Below are 17,116 nucleotides of genomic sequence, written 5' to 3' on the forward strand. Positions count from 1 at the left end.
ACAAATTCCTGGCGTTTAAAGATTGGTTATATTTAAACACGCGAACTGACTGATGCTTAATAAACAAAGTAGAAACATTTTTCTTGCAAATATAGGCATTTAAGACTCGCTTTATTATTGATATTATAATGATATGATAACAGCAGCGAGAAGTGCCCTCGCGGAATCATTAAACAGCAATATTTTGTGACAGGTTTCTTGTGAAATGGCGCCCCCTGTCGGCGCCCTCTGGTGTTTTTGCGGGCTCACACTTGCGGGCGCTCTAATAAGGACGTCTTTCACAGAGTCAATCGGGCTCTTGTTCATTACGTTGCTGGACGACAGTAAAACCCGCGCACAGCAACTGTTCACTTTATTTAACGCTGTGTGTTACTTCCAAGACATGGTCTTTTAACAAAAGGGCTCAGTTCTTACAAAAAAATAAATTCAAAGCTAATTTGAAAAGCACTGGGTTGTTACTTGTAGCTCCTTTTTGTATTCGTTATTTTTAGAGAGGAAAAATGACAAATAAATGAAGTATTTTTATTGAAACAAAATCACAACTCACATTTTCAAATCGTGTAACCTCAGCGAAAATGTCAGTAGCATATTCTCGTGCGTTAGTTAAAAATATTTAATTTTTTTGTTTTCTCGAATCTTGGTGAAAAGAAATCACCTTGTTGTTAAGAACTAATTGACGTAATGCTACAAAAGCACAACAAAAACTATTAATCACTGGGCTCACAACAAAGTAGAGCCAAAATAATTAATAAAATAAGCCAAAAAAAAAAAACAGTAAAAATGTAATAACATCCTTGCTTTTCAATCCGCACATAATCAGACATCGTGAAATTTAATAGAACACTTCCAGAAAAAACGGAGCATGATGAAATATAATGCAACTACCAGTAACTTGAGAAGGCCTCTTGAGAACAGCCTCGTACCTCTGGAGAACTGAATATTGTAAGATTCAGGTAATACGTTATGAACCTTTGTGGTCTTTTATTTGTCTGTGTAAATAATTCAGTAAATTAGAAAATGATCCTAAACCGATATATAAGTGTTTACTTTTGACACGAGTGTCAAGTGCCATTACAAATGATCAGATTCTGTGTGTGTCTGAGAGTGCGCTCAGCCTTTAGTCAATATAAAAGTCTGCTCCTGTGTCCTGTGTAGCTCATTGCTGCTGTTTGGTTGATATTTGCACTTTCTTTCTATGTCCCAGTCTCTGGAATGCAGTTGGAGCTGGAGGACGCAGGGGCGACACGGTCAGGTGTCTCTGCTGCTTTTTCCCGTCTCACTCTCCATTGCAGGATGCTGGTGTCCTTCCCCCCCATGGAGAGCAGATGACTGTCATTGTGGGTAAAGCCCACATTGGTCACGTGACTGCCATGGCCCTCGTACCGATGGCTGGGGGCCTGCGAAGGGAAGGGGGACAAACACTCAATGAACCAATCTCCTCTAAGTTACAGATTAGAAGGCTTTAAATGCCATCCAGCTTAACCCCAGAACTGCACTGTCTGCTCTACTGTTCCACTAGAACTGCCACGTAATTTGTAATGTATTTGTTTGTAAGTTTGTATCTCACAAGTGATATACATTTTATCACACAATGGATATGTCTCCATTGCACTCCCTAATCATAATTATTGTGCCTCACATACATATCCTCGAAGATCATGCAATATACCACTGGTAAAATATAAAATCAAGCATCCTCAAAACCATTTACATTTATTCATTTAGCAGATGCTTTTCTCCAAAGCAACATAATCTCACAGAAAATACAATTTGTGCATTACATTAAGGGAAAGCGGCATAGCTGCAGACATGTGATTCTTAAGTAAACCTAGTTTGCTTCTTTCCACTTGATGCACCGATATTCATCGCACGAGTTGGTGCATAGAACTCAGGATAGACTAATCCTGATCACCTTCTGACAAATTTTTATTTTTTTTAAAGCCCACTTCCTAAGTCCAATTTACATATTGCATTTAAATGCTAAATAAATGTAAATTCAACTTTGGTCTTGTAAATGTGAAGAAGTGCCTTATAAGATGACTTCGAGGTATGAAATGAAGTGCTTCATGAAGTCAAGGTTGTAATCTGAGTGGGCGTATCTCAGGGGAGAACTGCATTGCAGGTCAAGGTGGACATCTGCTTAAGTAATGGTCACATATCCGTGTGGCACAGTTGGCTGCGCTTCATGCTTCTAAGCTGACCTTTGGTTTGGGGCAGGGATACTGGAACAGGTGGACCTTGCAGAAGTCATCTGCCACGGCCACCATCCTCTCGCAGCGGGAGCGGCACAGGGCGTTGATGTCTGTGCCATCTGATCCCTCCAGCCACACGCCTTAGGGACGAAAACGTAGCCAGCTCAAAATGTGTGTCGCACACAGACTGTAACTTGCACTCATACTCTAACAATCTGTTTTTCTGATCACTATAAATTATTAAACTCCATATTGCTTAGCTGGAATTTTTTATCAAAATGCAGTTTTAAATTATTTAATTTGTTGGATATTTTACTAAAGGCATTAAGGTTTAGCGCCTTGCTCAAGGACACTAGAGCAAGTCCTTTCAAATGACTTAGGAGTTACGAGTCAGTGTCCTTACCCACTATGATACTTCCAGCCCACTTTTGTGTAATGCGGATTTAGTATCTGAATGATTAAAACATGTGTTAGTGATTAAAATGTACTCTGGCTCTCTGCCTGCTGGAGATGTGTGGAATGTGTGAATGGTGTCCTCTCTCACCCATGACGTGGAAGCCCAGCACACAGGTATAAGATGCCCACTTGCGGTCCCTACTGTCAAAGCGGTTCCTCAGAAGCTTGCATCCTCCGGCCACGTCCCCTGTGACAGGACAGGAAAGGACAGGAAGGGACAGGAAAGGGCAGAAATCAAGCTCCGTAGTGTCCACTGCTGCACAGACTCACATGGTCATCCTGATGCACTTAAAACAATAACCCTGTCTTTGCTTTAATATATACTTTACATTCAACCAAATACTGAAAGAGACAGTGGAGCGCACACAAGTGTACACACACTCTCACATGCTCAAAAGCATTTGTGTAACTTTACTCACAGTAGAGAATTTCATAGTCCCCTGAGTTGGACATGATATATTTCCCATCTTTGGACCAGTCCAGGTGTGTAATAAAGCTGGAATGTCCCTATGGAAACAATCTAAAATTAAATAAAATTAAAACGTATCTCAACATAATAATAAATCATAATTTGTCACTTTTTGTTCGCAGTTGTTTGGAGTCATGTTTAATACTTATCTATCTTTACTTACTGTACACTTCCCGAAGCGAGTATAGCGACGTCCGCCATCGGAGACATTGTAGATATAGATGAAATTGTCATGGGAGCCCACAGCTAGGAAACTTCCATCTGCAAAGCAAAAAGGGGATGATATCCTGCTTTGGCATAAGGGACAAACTAAACTACTCCCTTTTCCACTTTAGTTATGACAACCATTCAGCCACACAGGACATTATCAATTTGTACTTGCACACTGGAAATAAGGTTTTTTTTTTTTTTTAATTTATATTTAATTAAGAAACGGATGGGTGGCATGGTGGTGCAGCGGGTAGCGCTGGTGCCCTACAACTCCTAGGCTGTGCATTCGCATGTGGGTTTAAATCCGAATCAGTCTGTATGAAGTTTGCACGTTCTCCCCATGTTTGCATGGGTTTCCTTCAGGTGCTCTCGTTTCCTCCCACAGACATGTTTCAGGTGAACTGGTGACTCTGAATTGCCCTTAGTGTGTCTTGAGTGAAAGAGTGTGTATGTGTGATTGCCCAGTGAAGGACTGGTATCACATCCAAGGTGTATCCTGCTAGCACATGCACTTTACTTCTAGGATATGCTCCAGACCACTGTAACCCTGCACTGCACAAGCACTTATTGATAATGGTTGAACGGATGGATGGATGTATGAGGAACGGATGTTTTTTTCTTTCTTTTTTTAACAGAATGAGAAATTTGTCAACGTTCACAGTAACTCCAAGCAGCTGCATCCTGAATTGTGCATGTTTGTGTGAAATGAGTACACTGAAACTCCAAATACTAAATGTGCATAATGACGTCTAACCTGGGGAATATCTCATGACCGACAACTGTTCGTTCCCATCAGTGCAGTCAAACACAATCTCCCTGGTCTGCAGGTCCAGGACGAGCCACCTATTTGGGGGCAGAATAACACTGAAAGGGGAAGCGCCTCTCTCTTCTGATGTTATTGCTCCTCCTCTGCTAACCTGCGTATTTCTGCCTCTACTCTGTGTGTCCAACAGTTTTTCACTGACATCACAGAGGTCAGCATAGAGAGCTGTGCTTAGATTACTCATGCATATCGCACAGGAAAAATAATTAAAATAATCATTTGCATATATGCGCACATGTTCTTTAACTTCACACATGACTACGCCACTGACAGTGATCTTACCTTCCTGTATATAGTCCCACTGACACCACACTGCCATTTGGGCAGAAGTCAGCGCACAGTGCTGCTTCCTGAAATACAGGCATAGATCTACATAACATATGTGTTTTTTGCATACACTCATTATCAGTGTCTGTTTGAATGAGTATTTGTTTCTCTGACCTCTAGAGTGGTGCACCAGTCCACCATGTGTTCCTCGGCGTTCCACAGGAACACCTGCTTGTCATGTCCACAGGTGAGGAATGTATTTTGTGATGGATGGGTGGCCAGTCCCCACATCTCATCCACATGTCCCTGCAGGTATGGCCATATGTTATCCCATACGCTTACTTTGTGTCCTGAAACACTTTCAGAGGATCGTCCTGAGCTGAGGTGCACAAATTCAACTATGACAAAAATGACAGATTAAAGAAGAAAACACAAATAGAAGCTGCCTAATTCTTTTCTCTAGTAAGTCTGAGTTTAGTTTTATTAATTGCCCTTAAATACCATGTTAAATATAAATTCATTCAACATTTAACCCCCTCAGAAAAAGAAAAAAAAAAACAAGAAATAAAAGCCTTCAATATTTTGCTATCATATGGACCAATGTGTAGAGGTGAAGCCCTTCTTGCCTGCACTATGGCCACAAAGCCACCTGAGAAAGTGCCTCTTAGAATAGCATTCCGGGTTGTGCCAACTAACAGCTCCTCCCCATCCACGTGGGCAATTGTACGGACTGCTCCAAACTTCTCTGGGATCTGAAACAAGGAACTTCAGTGAGAAAATGCAGAAATAAGAGGACAGAATGAATCAGGAACCGGTAAAGCAGAAAGGACAGCTTCCACCCTTCGCTCCTTACCTCACATTCCTTCTCAGGGGCGAGATCCACACTCCAGAGGACTACCCTCCTGTCCTTGCCTCCCCCGCTCAGCAGGGCACCACTGTGCAGGACACACAAGGTAAAGACACTGCCTTCGTGAGCTCGTGTCTGTCGCATAATCTGATAGGTCTCTGTTTGGGGAGAGATTGACAGCAAGTGGGTGGAATCAGTGAAATACGGACAGAGAGGTCATGACTAGAGAGATGGAAGCTATTAATGGGTGTCTGATCTCTGCAGATGTAACATAAATGTAAGCAGACTGCTGCCTAAACAAAAGCTCTGAAAGCAAACGTTTTTCTGTGCTCATCATATAAATGTACACATAGAGTGAATAAACAAATGACATCCAGACGTTACACCCCTTGTTTACCACACAAGCATTAATTCTAAAGCAGCTAATACTCATATCCAGAGACACTTGTGTATTTACTCAAGCAATGCAGTTCAGGTCTCATATCAAAAAAATAAAAAATAAATAAATAAATAAAAATTGTAGGATGATGATCAGGATTAGTCTATCCTGAGTTTTGTGCACCTACTCGAGCGATGAACATTGGTGCATCAGGTGGAAAGAAACAAACTAAGTTTACTTAAGAATCACATGTCTGCAACTATGTCTTTCTTTCTCCGAATGTAGTGTACAAATAGTATTTCTCTGAGATGTACGTCGCTTTGGAGAAAAGCGTCTGCTAAATGAATAAATGTAAATATCTTCCTTGAGTATGATATTTGTGATTTTTAACTTGTTCCACCATATCAGGCTTTCATTCTGACTTTCTGAAGTTTCAGCTCCGATCTGTTGTGGTTAATTCTAGAGACTAAAAACAATCCAAAAGTTTCTTTTTAAAAATAACCCTACAAGTAATGGTACGCATCTTTATTTGGATCTGAACTGACTACCTTTGGCTCCTTTCCCTAAGGTTTTGACATCAGCGGCTGATTTGCCCCATGTCAAGATGTTTCCTTCCGAGTCTCCAGTCAGGACATCTCCAGTGCCACTGAACAGAAAGCACTGGATAAACTTTGGCTTCTTGTATTTCTGTCAGGTGAAAAGACAGATGGACATTAGAATATCTCCTCCCGAGTCACCTGTACAGGTATGACTTCTGAGCATTTCACTGTTTCTGCAGAAGTGACCACTAGTTGACAACGGACAGTGTGTGGGTTTGTAAATCTTCAGTGAATAAATCTATTGTGAATAAATTGGCCCCTACTCACCCCGAAGATGCCCTGCTTCTTGGTCAGGACCCCACCACTTAAGGTCCAAAAGTAGACGTGAGACTTGCCGCAGGTGATGATGTTGCAGCTGTCACTGGGGTTGAACTCGACTGCGAAGACCGCCTCGTTGGTGCTCTGGCAAACCATGGGGAGACACAGCCAAGGACAGAAAGGTCCAGAGAGGTTGTGCAGATCACCACACAGATAGACATCCACAATCAACACCCTCCAGAATGAATCAGACTTATTTACAGAGGCAGCAATGGATACGAGTCATAGACATTGACAACAGCAACTTTTTATGCAATTAAAAAAAGAGTCTTCTTAATGATTGTGATATACATTTTCTCCACTGCTTAGTAATTCTCCAGTGGATAACTTAAAGCATAAACCACTCTTCACACAACACAGTTTTAGGACTCAACATCTTATTTAACTGTGGACAAGCAAATGGACTAGAAACATCACCCGACATAAATAAGAATGGTGCCGGTGAAAACACCCATGAAGAATGCAACTGCTTCTGAAGACCTGAGAAAATCATTGTCCACTTGAGAATGCATGCAAATACCCAAGGAGTTGAAACTAAGACTTGTTTTTGTGGGTCAAGTCAAAATGCATATAATTCACATTGCATAATAGGATAAATAAAACACAAGTGCACACTGGAGACCTTGTGTGCTGCAGAAGAAGCTCCTGGAGAAATGATACATGACATCATTTATCCACCTAATGCCCCACCCCCAGAACACCACAGTACAAATACACTGTCTAAATATTTATGCTGTTGCCATGGCAACACCATGCAAATTGCTCTCCGGAAAGTTGAAAAATTTGGGACAAAGGGCCAAAATGGAATGCTATGTGGTCCCTCGTCTTTTTTTCTGTAAAATCAGAATTGACAGTTCTTTTCATAGACCCACGGTGTTTTGCATAATGCATCATGTGCTGGATCATTCCTCCACACTGACACGTGGAAAAAGAGAGGGAAGCTGTGTTAGACCGATTGCGGATATCACTTAGGGCACTATGAAATCAACATTTCTGATGGATAGAGGGACACGGACGGCTGAAGGTGATATTGCAATAAATTCTTTCCAGTCACATTATTCCATTACTTTAGCACCTCTGAAAATTACTGTTCTGTGAAAATTGTGCTTATTATGCATTTTTCGGGATCTGTAGCGGCTGGACATACAGACAGCAAGCCGCACTGCGAACACAGATGGTGAGCGGCTCATTTACGGAGGGTCTCCAGACATTTTCTCACCTTGATCTCTGCCTGCTTGGTCGCCCTCGCCCAGTCCCAGACAGAGAGCATGTGTTCATTTGAGTCATCGATCACAACCAGGAACACTCCAGAGTCCTGAAAGAGCAGCGCAGACAAAGAAAACAGAAGGAAGAACAAAAGGGTAGTACAATAAATTTTTATAGTATATTTTAACCAAAAATTCCAGGACTGCCTTAATTTCAATACGGTAAAACGACCCAAAAAAGTCTCAGGACAAAACATGGGGATTCAGTCCTTCCTCTGTTTTCATTTCAGTATGCAAACCCCCTTTCTCATTTCATACTGAGAAAGTTTGACAGAGAGAAAACAAACCAAAGCAAGCTGTGTCTAATTAACATGAATTTTAATATGTTTCACAACAGAGCTGTAAGGTTTCCCAGCACTCCTTCAAGCCTCCCGCAGCCCTTCCACAGCGAGTGGACCCTTTGTTCCCAGAGATGCTACACAGACCACTCAGTGGGCACACCCTGTGGGGTCCTAGCCTTAGGCCTACGCAACCTTAACGTGTATCCATGATACTACTTAAAGGCTGCATTACATACAAACTCATACACTCACTGTTACAGTGTAGGGTGCAAAAAGGCCACAGTGTCCCCACTGAGTACAGTGTGGCGTATCAACAGCGGGTGTAGCGTATACTCACTGCTCGAGAGAATGCCAGAGAGTTGACCCCCCTTTCAAAGCTGCCTAACCCAATCTGCTGCAGGGTGACCAGGGTGGATGAGTCCCAGATGTGCACGAAGGGGAGGAGAGGCTGGTGGACATGAAAAGGTCACGGAAAAACATTGTCACAGATAACATGTAGGCCAATGAAGAAAAGAACCAAATGTGCACTGCAAGGAAACACTGAAAATAAGCATACCGACACATGTGCAGTATACAGCAGATGCTGTGTGCATCATTTTGGTCCTTGTGAATGCCAACCTACATTTAAGTTTACCAGAAATCTGGTTTTCAATGTACTTCAAACACATGAAAGGGTCAAAGGGCAATAGCTCTTTTTCTACACAGAAGGTCATTTCATGGTGATTTCCATAAAAGTTCTTTAATGTGTGGAAAATATATACTTAATAGCATACAGAAGCAGCACAAGGGAATCTAAAAAAGATTCTTTCCAAAGAAATGTGGATGAACAGAGCTATCCTGGAGGCTGAGAAACTCACTTTTCCATCTTTGTCCACTCCAGCTGTCTGACCTGAAGCTATTCTCACCTGGTCTGGGTGGACAGCAAGACTGAAATGGAGAGAAGACACACACACACTTTGTCTTAGCTGCTCAGTGACATTCATCCTGCACTTTGTCTTGCTTTTAAAATGTCTTTGTAAGTGTCCTTTGAAGCAATCATATGATAGATGACATACATGTGGCTAATATTAGAGTAAACCAGAAAACCCTTTTTCTCTGCCATAGTTTTTCTGCCAGACAGTGGACACAACTTCTTTCTATGCTATGAGATCTGACAGCTGTTTCCACCTTTTTTTAATCAAACTCGTAAACTGAGCACGGAGTTCTCAGACCCCTTGGCCATATCTACAGTGTGGTGGGTAGGTGTGGTACTGACCAGCGCACGCAGTCGGTGTGTTTGCGGTAGTGCCGCTGTGTGCGGTTGTTGATGTGGTACAGCACCACTACACAGGCAGTGAAGTAGACTGCCTCCCTAGACGGTAGCAGGAACAGGTTGGCTCTGCAGTCCCGCCCTCGGTAACCATAACTGTGTCGGCAGGTCAAGGTGATGACGTGGAATCATCCTGTTCGTTCAACATCAGCTTGACTGCATAAGTGTTTCATTAGTCAGCTTCAATTCCATGCATTCACACACACTTAATACATGATTAATAGTCTGAACTTTTTCAGAGTGATTTTTTTACAACACTTGTCTCAAGGACACCTTTATATTTATTCATTTAGCTGACATTTCTTCAAAGCAATATAAAGCGTTGGGCTACTGACATTGAGTTTTACAGCTGGGTAATTTTAACTAGAGTAATTCAGAGTAAGTGCCTTGATCAAGGGTACTGTAACCAGAGGCGAGATACAAAACTGCAACCTCTGAGTCCAAAAGAAGCTCTAACCACTATACTACTGACTGTTCCAGAGACAGACACGGAGATAGAATCCAGACCCAAATACAACGATTCCTTATTGTGTGTTCAAACCAGCCATTCTCACCACAAGGTAGGTGGTGGTGTAGGGGTTACATGAGGCACCCAGAATTGAACCCCACCTAAAGCCATAGTGCCCTTCAGCAAGGTACTTACATGGGGGGGTGTGTGGTGGCGCAGCAGGTTTGGCTGGTACCCGTTGTGTGGTGGGTCTGGGGCTCCAGCCTTAAGTGCCCTGCGACGGACTGGCATCTTGCCCTGGGTGTGTCCCCTCCCCCCTTAGCCCTACAGCCTGGGCTGCCGGGCAAGGCTCTGGCTTGCCGCGACCCACCCCCCCAGGACAAGCTGCTGCTGAAAATAGATGGATGGAAGGTACTTACACTCAGCTGCACCAGTAAAAATTAGGCAGCTGGATTAAATTCTAAATCACTGTAAGCAGTTTAACATTGTCATTTTGGAGGATACACCCATTCCAGCTCAAGTCGCTCTGCTGGGGGCTCCATTCGCAGGTCATCGTAGTTCTGAATGTTGGACGGGACGTACATGGTGATTGGCCGTCCTCGAATGAACATCTTTATTGACTGGCCTGATAGGCAGAGTAAAGAAAACAGCAGCATATTACCTGGAAAGCATCTTGTATTCCACTCCAACACATTTACAAATGCTAGGGGCGTCTGTTTCCAAACTTAGCTCTGGATTTAGCCAGCCACGTGCACTAGGGTTTGCAAAAACCCTCCCGTGCCCAAGCACCTCTGAGTGAAAAAATGAAGCTTGAATCTTGAAGCTTGAATCTCCGTAATACAAAGAGACATCACAAGAGGCCTTTCTGTGACACCTTAATATGCTTTGTAAAATGCCTTTTTGACAGCTCAAGCTTCACACTTTACATATACATTTAAAATCTGTAAATTCTACTGTTAGAAGCTTTAAAGCTTTACTGAACTTTACGGATGGTGTGAGTTTTGAATTCTGCACGCATTTTAGGTGGATTGTGGTGTCAACCTTTTCAGAATGGACTTGGAGTTGATACCAGGGTCACAATTAAATGGCACAGTTGTGATGATGCTCACCCTGGCTGTAGGTGCCTCTTCTGGAGGATCCTGTGAAACAAACAACAATTCTCATGAAGTGTGTCGTTCTTACGAATGCCATAAGGCCAGCTGGTAATAAACAGTTTTGTAAGAGCTATACAAACGAAAGCACTCGGGGAGGGTTGGTTTACTTTTACGCGACAGTTATTTCCTCATCCTAATAGCAGCAGAGAGGGTTCAGTGAGATTCTGGCCACTCCACACCAAAGGATAAACCGCAAGTGGGCTTTTTGGAGTGGGCTGGGCTATTAGCCTTTCAGTGAACCTGCTGTCATCTACTGTATGCGAGAACAAGGACCTTCACGGCGTAGCGGTACACAGTGAACATTCTATGACCGTAAGCTCTTTCTCGTTTAGCACGTACATTTACATTCTCTGTATATTGCTTCATGCAAGATAAATATGGCAGTTTCACTAAAACAATGATACCATAACAGCATTTGACTTTATTTATTTTATTGTTTATGAATTTCAACAACCCTCTTTGTTCCTGGATCTGTGCAACTGGTTGAAGCACTTCGTCTGTTTTAAATACGGTCTCGATTTCTGAACCCCTTCAAGCCACAGGTAAAACAAACATACACTTACTCTGAGTTTCTGCGTTTTTCAGTGCACTCACAAGGCAAAATGCAGATCTGAAAGAATGCACGCCGCCAAAATGCGAAATCCAGACCGGTATAGTTAAAGAACGAAGGACTCGGCCAACGCAGGGAAAGCGCATTTCTGAAGGGGACTGCAAAGTCCATGAGGACTCCAGCATCATCCATCACCTGGACAGCGCATCAGCACTGATCACCACAGCAGACTGGCCACCAGGGAAAGGCACTGACAGGCTCTGTCATGTTTAACGCTGGGATGATGGCTTCATGTGAAACGTGCCATTACCCCTGCTTGGCACCCAGAGTCGTTATCACGTCCGTATCCAGTAAATCATTTTTTATGCAGGATGATCAATGTTCTGATGTTCCCAAATCCAAGCATCTTTAAAAACTGCTCCCTTGACCACTACTTTCCAACTTCTATCTTGTATACGCATCATCAGTCATATTCCGAGGCCATTACAATAAAAAGAATCCCCTACTGAAACTAGTTTTCCACCAATTCAGCTTCTATTAGGTACCAGAACACAACATATTGACAATTACTCTAAGAGCAATATTCCGAAACATTTAAATGTTTTTTTGGCCCTGACCTGATCTGCTCTGGCCATCTACAAGAACTGCATTTAGTGTTTAGTGTTTTGCAGCCTGGTATAATGAAGCCTGAATGAAGCTTTAAGCTCGAGGCCAAAAGTCTGGGTTCTCAGCTAACCACCATACAGTAAGCCCACAGTGACTTCTATTCAGACAGTAAAAAAGAGGACCTCAGATACATTACCCGCACTGGAAATGAGGTCTTTTGCTCTGCTGTGAAATAAAAAAAACAACAACAAAATTCAAAGTCAGCAAGCCATAAATACATAACACAACTGATACAAAAGAATTCACTGTGTTGCTTCCTCCTTGAGCTAGAAACTATTTCTCCCATACTCATGAAAAGATCATCATGCAAACTTAAAGATCGACGCCAAAGCTTCAACAATAACTAAAGCGGTTCGCCCTCCCAGCTTGGCCCTTCCCTTCCAGCCACAAGCTGGAGTCTTCTCCGCCAGCTGTAAATGCAGAGGTATGTAAGTGAGATCAATAACAGTGAACTGTACAGTGCAAAGCAAAATAAGATCATATTTTACAGTTCACTTACATGTACACTTTTCTTTCATATTTTATTATGTAGTGAAATGCAGCAGTCTTTCAAAATTGTCGTGATTCTTCAAATGAATTTTGTCCAGGCCTGATGCAGTTCTCATTTACCTTAGACAGCATGTGCTGTATGGACTGAGAATGAGACCGTTTACTCATAACGAAAGCTTAAATGGCCTGGGAAGAGGAGAAATAAATCTTACCGATTACTTTAAATGTATATTTATGCTGGACAAAGTCAGTATAGGCCACAACATAGAATCGATCAAGATGCCACCACTGGGACACACTGACACATAGTCTGCACTGTTTGGTCACTTGTGATAAGTAGGAGGCACTTAGAGGCCTTACGTTGGTCATCAGCACTTCCTGGAGACATAATTACGAACTAAAATCTGGTGTCTGCTCAAGCTACGACACAACACCGTGCAGCCTAGTGGCCTTGGTCCTGAGACCACACAGTCACATTTTCCTGTGGTGTATATACAGCTGTGTGGTCTTAATGCACATAAGCGCTGTGAAAACTCACCTCTCCAGACTGTTAGAGCGAGTAAGCAGGCTGGCGGAGGACACGGCCTTCCTCCCCAGCTTTGGTTTGGTCTTTTCTGGGGGGGTCTCTTTCACCAGCTTCTCTGTATTCCTGCGCACCCTGCCCACGAAGGACAAACCCATTCAGTACCCTCCTCTCAACCCGTGATCTGTACACGCTGGGACACACGGGCTGTCGCACAAAGCACGTGGTAACACACATGCTACAGGACACAGGCAAAATTAGCAGCTTGGCTGTATGTCCACATACCTACGAGCATCACACATATACGCACACACCAACACACGCATGCATACGGTACATTGAAGGATACTAATGAGCGAAAATGCAAAGGTACAGGCACACAAAAGCTCCCTTTCGCAAAAAGATGCACATACAAAAACTCGAAAAAAATTAATATTAAGCATATTCTGATTGCATTTGAAATGTAGGAAAAAAAATTAAAGTGGTGACTTGCTTTGAACTTTGACTAGGACTCACTATCCCCGGGGACTTGTAGTGTTTTGTTTATAGGCTGGGAAAAGCTTCCAGCAATGCATACAGTTTCCTGTTCTTGGCTGCCAACGACTCCACTTTGGAAATTCCATATCAATGATCAGGGAAATGAAACTCAGCTCACGACAGACTTCTCCACCTACGTTGTCTTAAATCTTGCCATTGTCTTTGCAGCTTGAGCTAAGCTTAAAGTGCGATACACCGCTTAACAAATGATCGCCTCGTTATGAACTTATATTCCTAAAAATCACCTACCGTTATTTGCAAACTGTATGCAGTTTATTTATGCATTGTATATGTACTTAAAAAATTGTCAAGAATATCAGTAGACCACATAAAACTAGAACTAAAGTGCCTTGTGCCCAAGCCTGCTAACAGTATAGGCTCTTTTTAAAACAGGCATTACCCAGTGTTCCCATGGAGTGGCATCAGAGAGACTGTGCACAATACAAACAGACTTAAGAAATACATATACTGCATGGCCGGCACTGTGGTGAAGCAGACAGTGCTACCGCCGCACAGCACCTGGGCTGTTTGGGGGTAGATTCCAATTCGGCTCAGTCTGTGTGGAGTTTCGATGTTCTCTCTGTGTCTGCATGGGTCCCCCCCGCCACAGTCCAAAGACATGCATCTTAGGTGGATTGGTGACTAAATTACCCGCAGTATGTGAATGGGTGAGTAAGGGTATGGGTGTGTGCGTGTGGCTTTCCTGTGAAGGACTGGTGTCCCATCCAGGGATGTACGCCCCAGCCTAACGTTAAGAGATTCCAGGATAGGCTTCAGACCGCCGTGACCCTGACCAGGACAAGCGGTTGGCAAAAGTGAGTGAGTGATATACACTATGGTGTTTCAAACACCACACACAGGCAAGCACACAAATACATAGGTACGGTACACATTTGTGTGATTAAATCAACACATACACACACATGCACTGAAACCGCTTGTCCCGAGTAGGGTTGTGGCGAGCCAGAGCCTAATCTGGCAACGTACGGCGTGGGGGGAGGGGACACACCCAGAGCGGGACGCCAGTCTGCCACAGGGCACCCAAGCAGGACTCGAGCTCCAGATCTACCAGAGTGTAGGCAAAGGCCATACCTGCTGCGCCACCACACGCCCCCAACACAACAATAACGCATTAAATTAACAGGAGAAAATTCTCAAACTTTCACATGCTGTGAAAATATTCATGCAGGAAACAATTTGTCTTTACTAAGAAAGACCTGTTCAAATGTTTTATTCTCATGGCATATTGTGTCATATTCTATTTATTCATTTTGTTGCATAATAAATCCTTTTAGTTACGATCAACTACGCAATTCAAATGTCTCCTCCATGAATCACAGCACAAGTGTTGGAACTGTAGGAGTGAACACAGGGACACACACGAACCAATACATTTGGTGCAGGTAGCACATCAAACCTGGAGGAGAGCCTGCAGCCTGTAGGCAACTGGCCAACCATGTATGCCACCGAGAGCAAAAAAAGAGAAGACTCCAGCCAGCGCATCCAGCGAAGGAAACATGGGACACTTTATGTTCCCTGAACGTACAAGTTGAGACAACTGGAGGGTGAGGAGAGCAGAAGATGAGAGCACTGCAGATGGAGGTGAACGTAAGAAGGTAGTAGGACAGGAGGTTAGAAGGGGGTATTGCGTTGAGAAGATCGCAGTTAGAGCTGATAATATTTAAAATAAATATAACCAGGGCTCATGGCAGAGGACTTACAAAGTCTTCTTCTGGCCCTCCAGAGCTGGAGAGACAGGCACAGCCTGCTCACTGGGAATGAGGTTCTTGGAATGGAAAAGGAAACTAGAGTCCATAGGTAAAGGTACAGGGTTCTGGTCATCCAGAGGACCATAAGTTCCGAGGTCCTTAGTAAAGCGGTGCTCCTGGAACAGACTCACACTACTGGGTTGGATGGGTTCTTCTACCAGGGAAGCCCAGTTGGGCCTCATTCCACTGCCTTGGTCGTTCTCTCTCTTCTCCTCCTCTCGTGTCTCCTGCCGTACCCCGTGTGATTCCTGCAGCAGGCTTCGCCCCTCAACCAGGGGCGGCACGTCATCCGAGAAAGCATCCTCCAGCGAAAGGCTCTGTACCTCACGAGTGTGAGCCAGGGGCACCTGCTCTAGCATGGCTGGATACAGGCTGTGAATCGGGTCAGTCTGCGTGGCTCTGTCTAGGGTTGCAGGCCTCAGCCACGGGCCCAAACAAGGCACGCGAGTCAGAGAGCTAACTTTTTCCTCCTTGGCATCCTCAGCAAGGCTGATGGCTTGGCTGGAAACACACAGCATGACAGCACGTTTACTGCAAGGAGTAAATGTAAAATGTCAAATCATTTTATATTAACAGCTAATTTACCTACTCATCATTGGAATTTACCACTCACCATGCCGCCTTCTTTAGGTATTCTCGTCCAATATTTAACAATTGCTTATCATTTTTGGTTGAGGGATTATTTACTATTAACCTTTTTAGCTGTCACCTATTTCCAAGGCAACTTATAATGTTAAATAAGTATCTTTACATTGTTTTATGCATTTATACAGTAATTTATTATTATTGGAGCAAATCACCGCAAGCACCTTGGCTAGGGGTACTATGACAGGAGTGAAATTTGAACCACAGACTTTTACATTTTAAAGTGACAGCCTTATCAATACCACTACCTGCTGCCCCTTCTGAAATGGATTTTGGAATGGAAACCTCGGCTAAGACGAAGTGCACAAAAGTTTTTGCAAAACTAGTCTGCCTTCATCACTCGTTCTCTCTTGTAAGTACAGACACACACAGTCCAAGGTGACACTGACAGCTGGGAACAGCTGTCACGCAAGTAGTTCTTATTCCACTATTTATGAGGCCTGTTTAAAAGAGGCAGCTTGTAGTATAGTGGTTGCAACAGCTGCCTTTGGACCTATAGGTTGTGGGTTCAGATTAAATCTCTAGCTGTAGTACCCTCAAGTAGGGTAATGGTGCCAATAAAATCACCCAGCTGGATAAATGGGTAGGCAGCTGAATCACTTTGGAGAAAACTGTCAGCTACATAAATACTTACCCATGTAAGACTACAGCGCTAGGGCAAGGAGATCCTTCTTCTTGTACTACTCTCTGAGATGCATGTCACTTTGGTGAGAAGCATCTGCTAAATGTAGTCATACAGCAAGGGGATCCTTTCCATCACCCCTTGCAGTTTGGCATATATGCATTCTTTAATTGTGTTTAGTAAGTGCGCCGGTGTACTGTGTCAATGTTTTAGAACGGAGAATCGGAATTCATCTTTGTGCTTTATTTGTCATACTGTATTTGGCTGCTGATCATCAGTATTTGTATTGTTGCATTTC

At 43.3% G+C, this 17,116-nt stretch overlaps 1 protein-coding gene across 2 annotated transcripts in view; it reads right to left on the reverse strand.

Moving 5' to 3' along the window:
• Positions 1–116: 116 nt before the first annotated feature.
• Positions 117–17,116, reverse strand: part of LOC108929736 (echinoderm microtubule-associated protein-like 3) — a 30,603-nt gene continuing 13,603 nt past the window's right edge. Inside the window, exons 4-24 of one of the 2 annotated variants that reach the window (XM_018744468.2) lie at positions 15,504–16,082; positions 13,261–13,380; positions 12,370–12,398; positions 10,973–11,002; positions 10,368–10,488; positions 9,362–9,511; positions 8,964–9,033; positions 8,444–8,554; positions 7,780–7,875; positions 6,510–6,644; positions 6,192–6,330; positions 5,271–5,422; positions 5,044–5,169; positions 4,592–4,723; positions 4,433–4,500; positions 4,082–4,170; positions 3,281–3,378; positions 3,068–3,155; positions 2,737–2,835; positions 2,202–2,332; positions 117–1,397 (exon numbers count right to left, since the gene is read on the reverse strand). In XM_018744468.2, coding sequence (XP_018599984.1) covers positions 1,194–1,397; positions 2,202–2,332; positions 2,737–2,835; positions 3,068–3,155; positions 3,281–3,378; positions 4,082–4,170; positions 4,433–4,500; positions 4,592–4,723; positions 5,044–5,169; positions 5,271–5,422; positions 6,192–6,330; positions 6,510–6,644; positions 7,780–7,875; positions 8,444–8,554; positions 8,964–9,033; positions 9,362–9,511; positions 10,368–10,488; positions 10,973–11,002; positions 12,370–12,398; positions 13,261–13,380; positions 15,504–16,082 — 2,767 coding nt within the window. In that variant the 3' untranslated portion in view covers positions 117–1,193. The remainder of the gene's footprint in view (positions 1,398–2,201; positions 2,333–2,736; positions 2,836–3,067; positions 3,156–3,280; positions 3,379–4,081; positions 4,171–4,432; positions 4,501–4,591; positions 4,724–5,043; positions 5,170–5,270; positions 5,423–6,191; positions 6,331–6,509; positions 6,645–7,779; positions 7,876–8,443; positions 8,555–8,963; positions 9,034–9,361; positions 9,512–10,367; positions 10,489–10,972; positions 11,003–12,369; positions 12,399–13,260; positions 13,381–15,503; positions 16,083–17,116) is intronic. The other variant, XM_018744469.2, reaches the window with a different exon arrangement.

This window comes from Scleropages formosus, chromosome 13 (assembly GCF_900964775.1).
Source record: "Scleropages formosus chromosome 13, fSclFor1.1, whole genome shotgun sequence".
NCBI lineage: Eukaryota > Metazoa > Chordata > Actinopteri > Osteoglossiformes > Osteoglossidae > Scleropages > Scleropages formosus.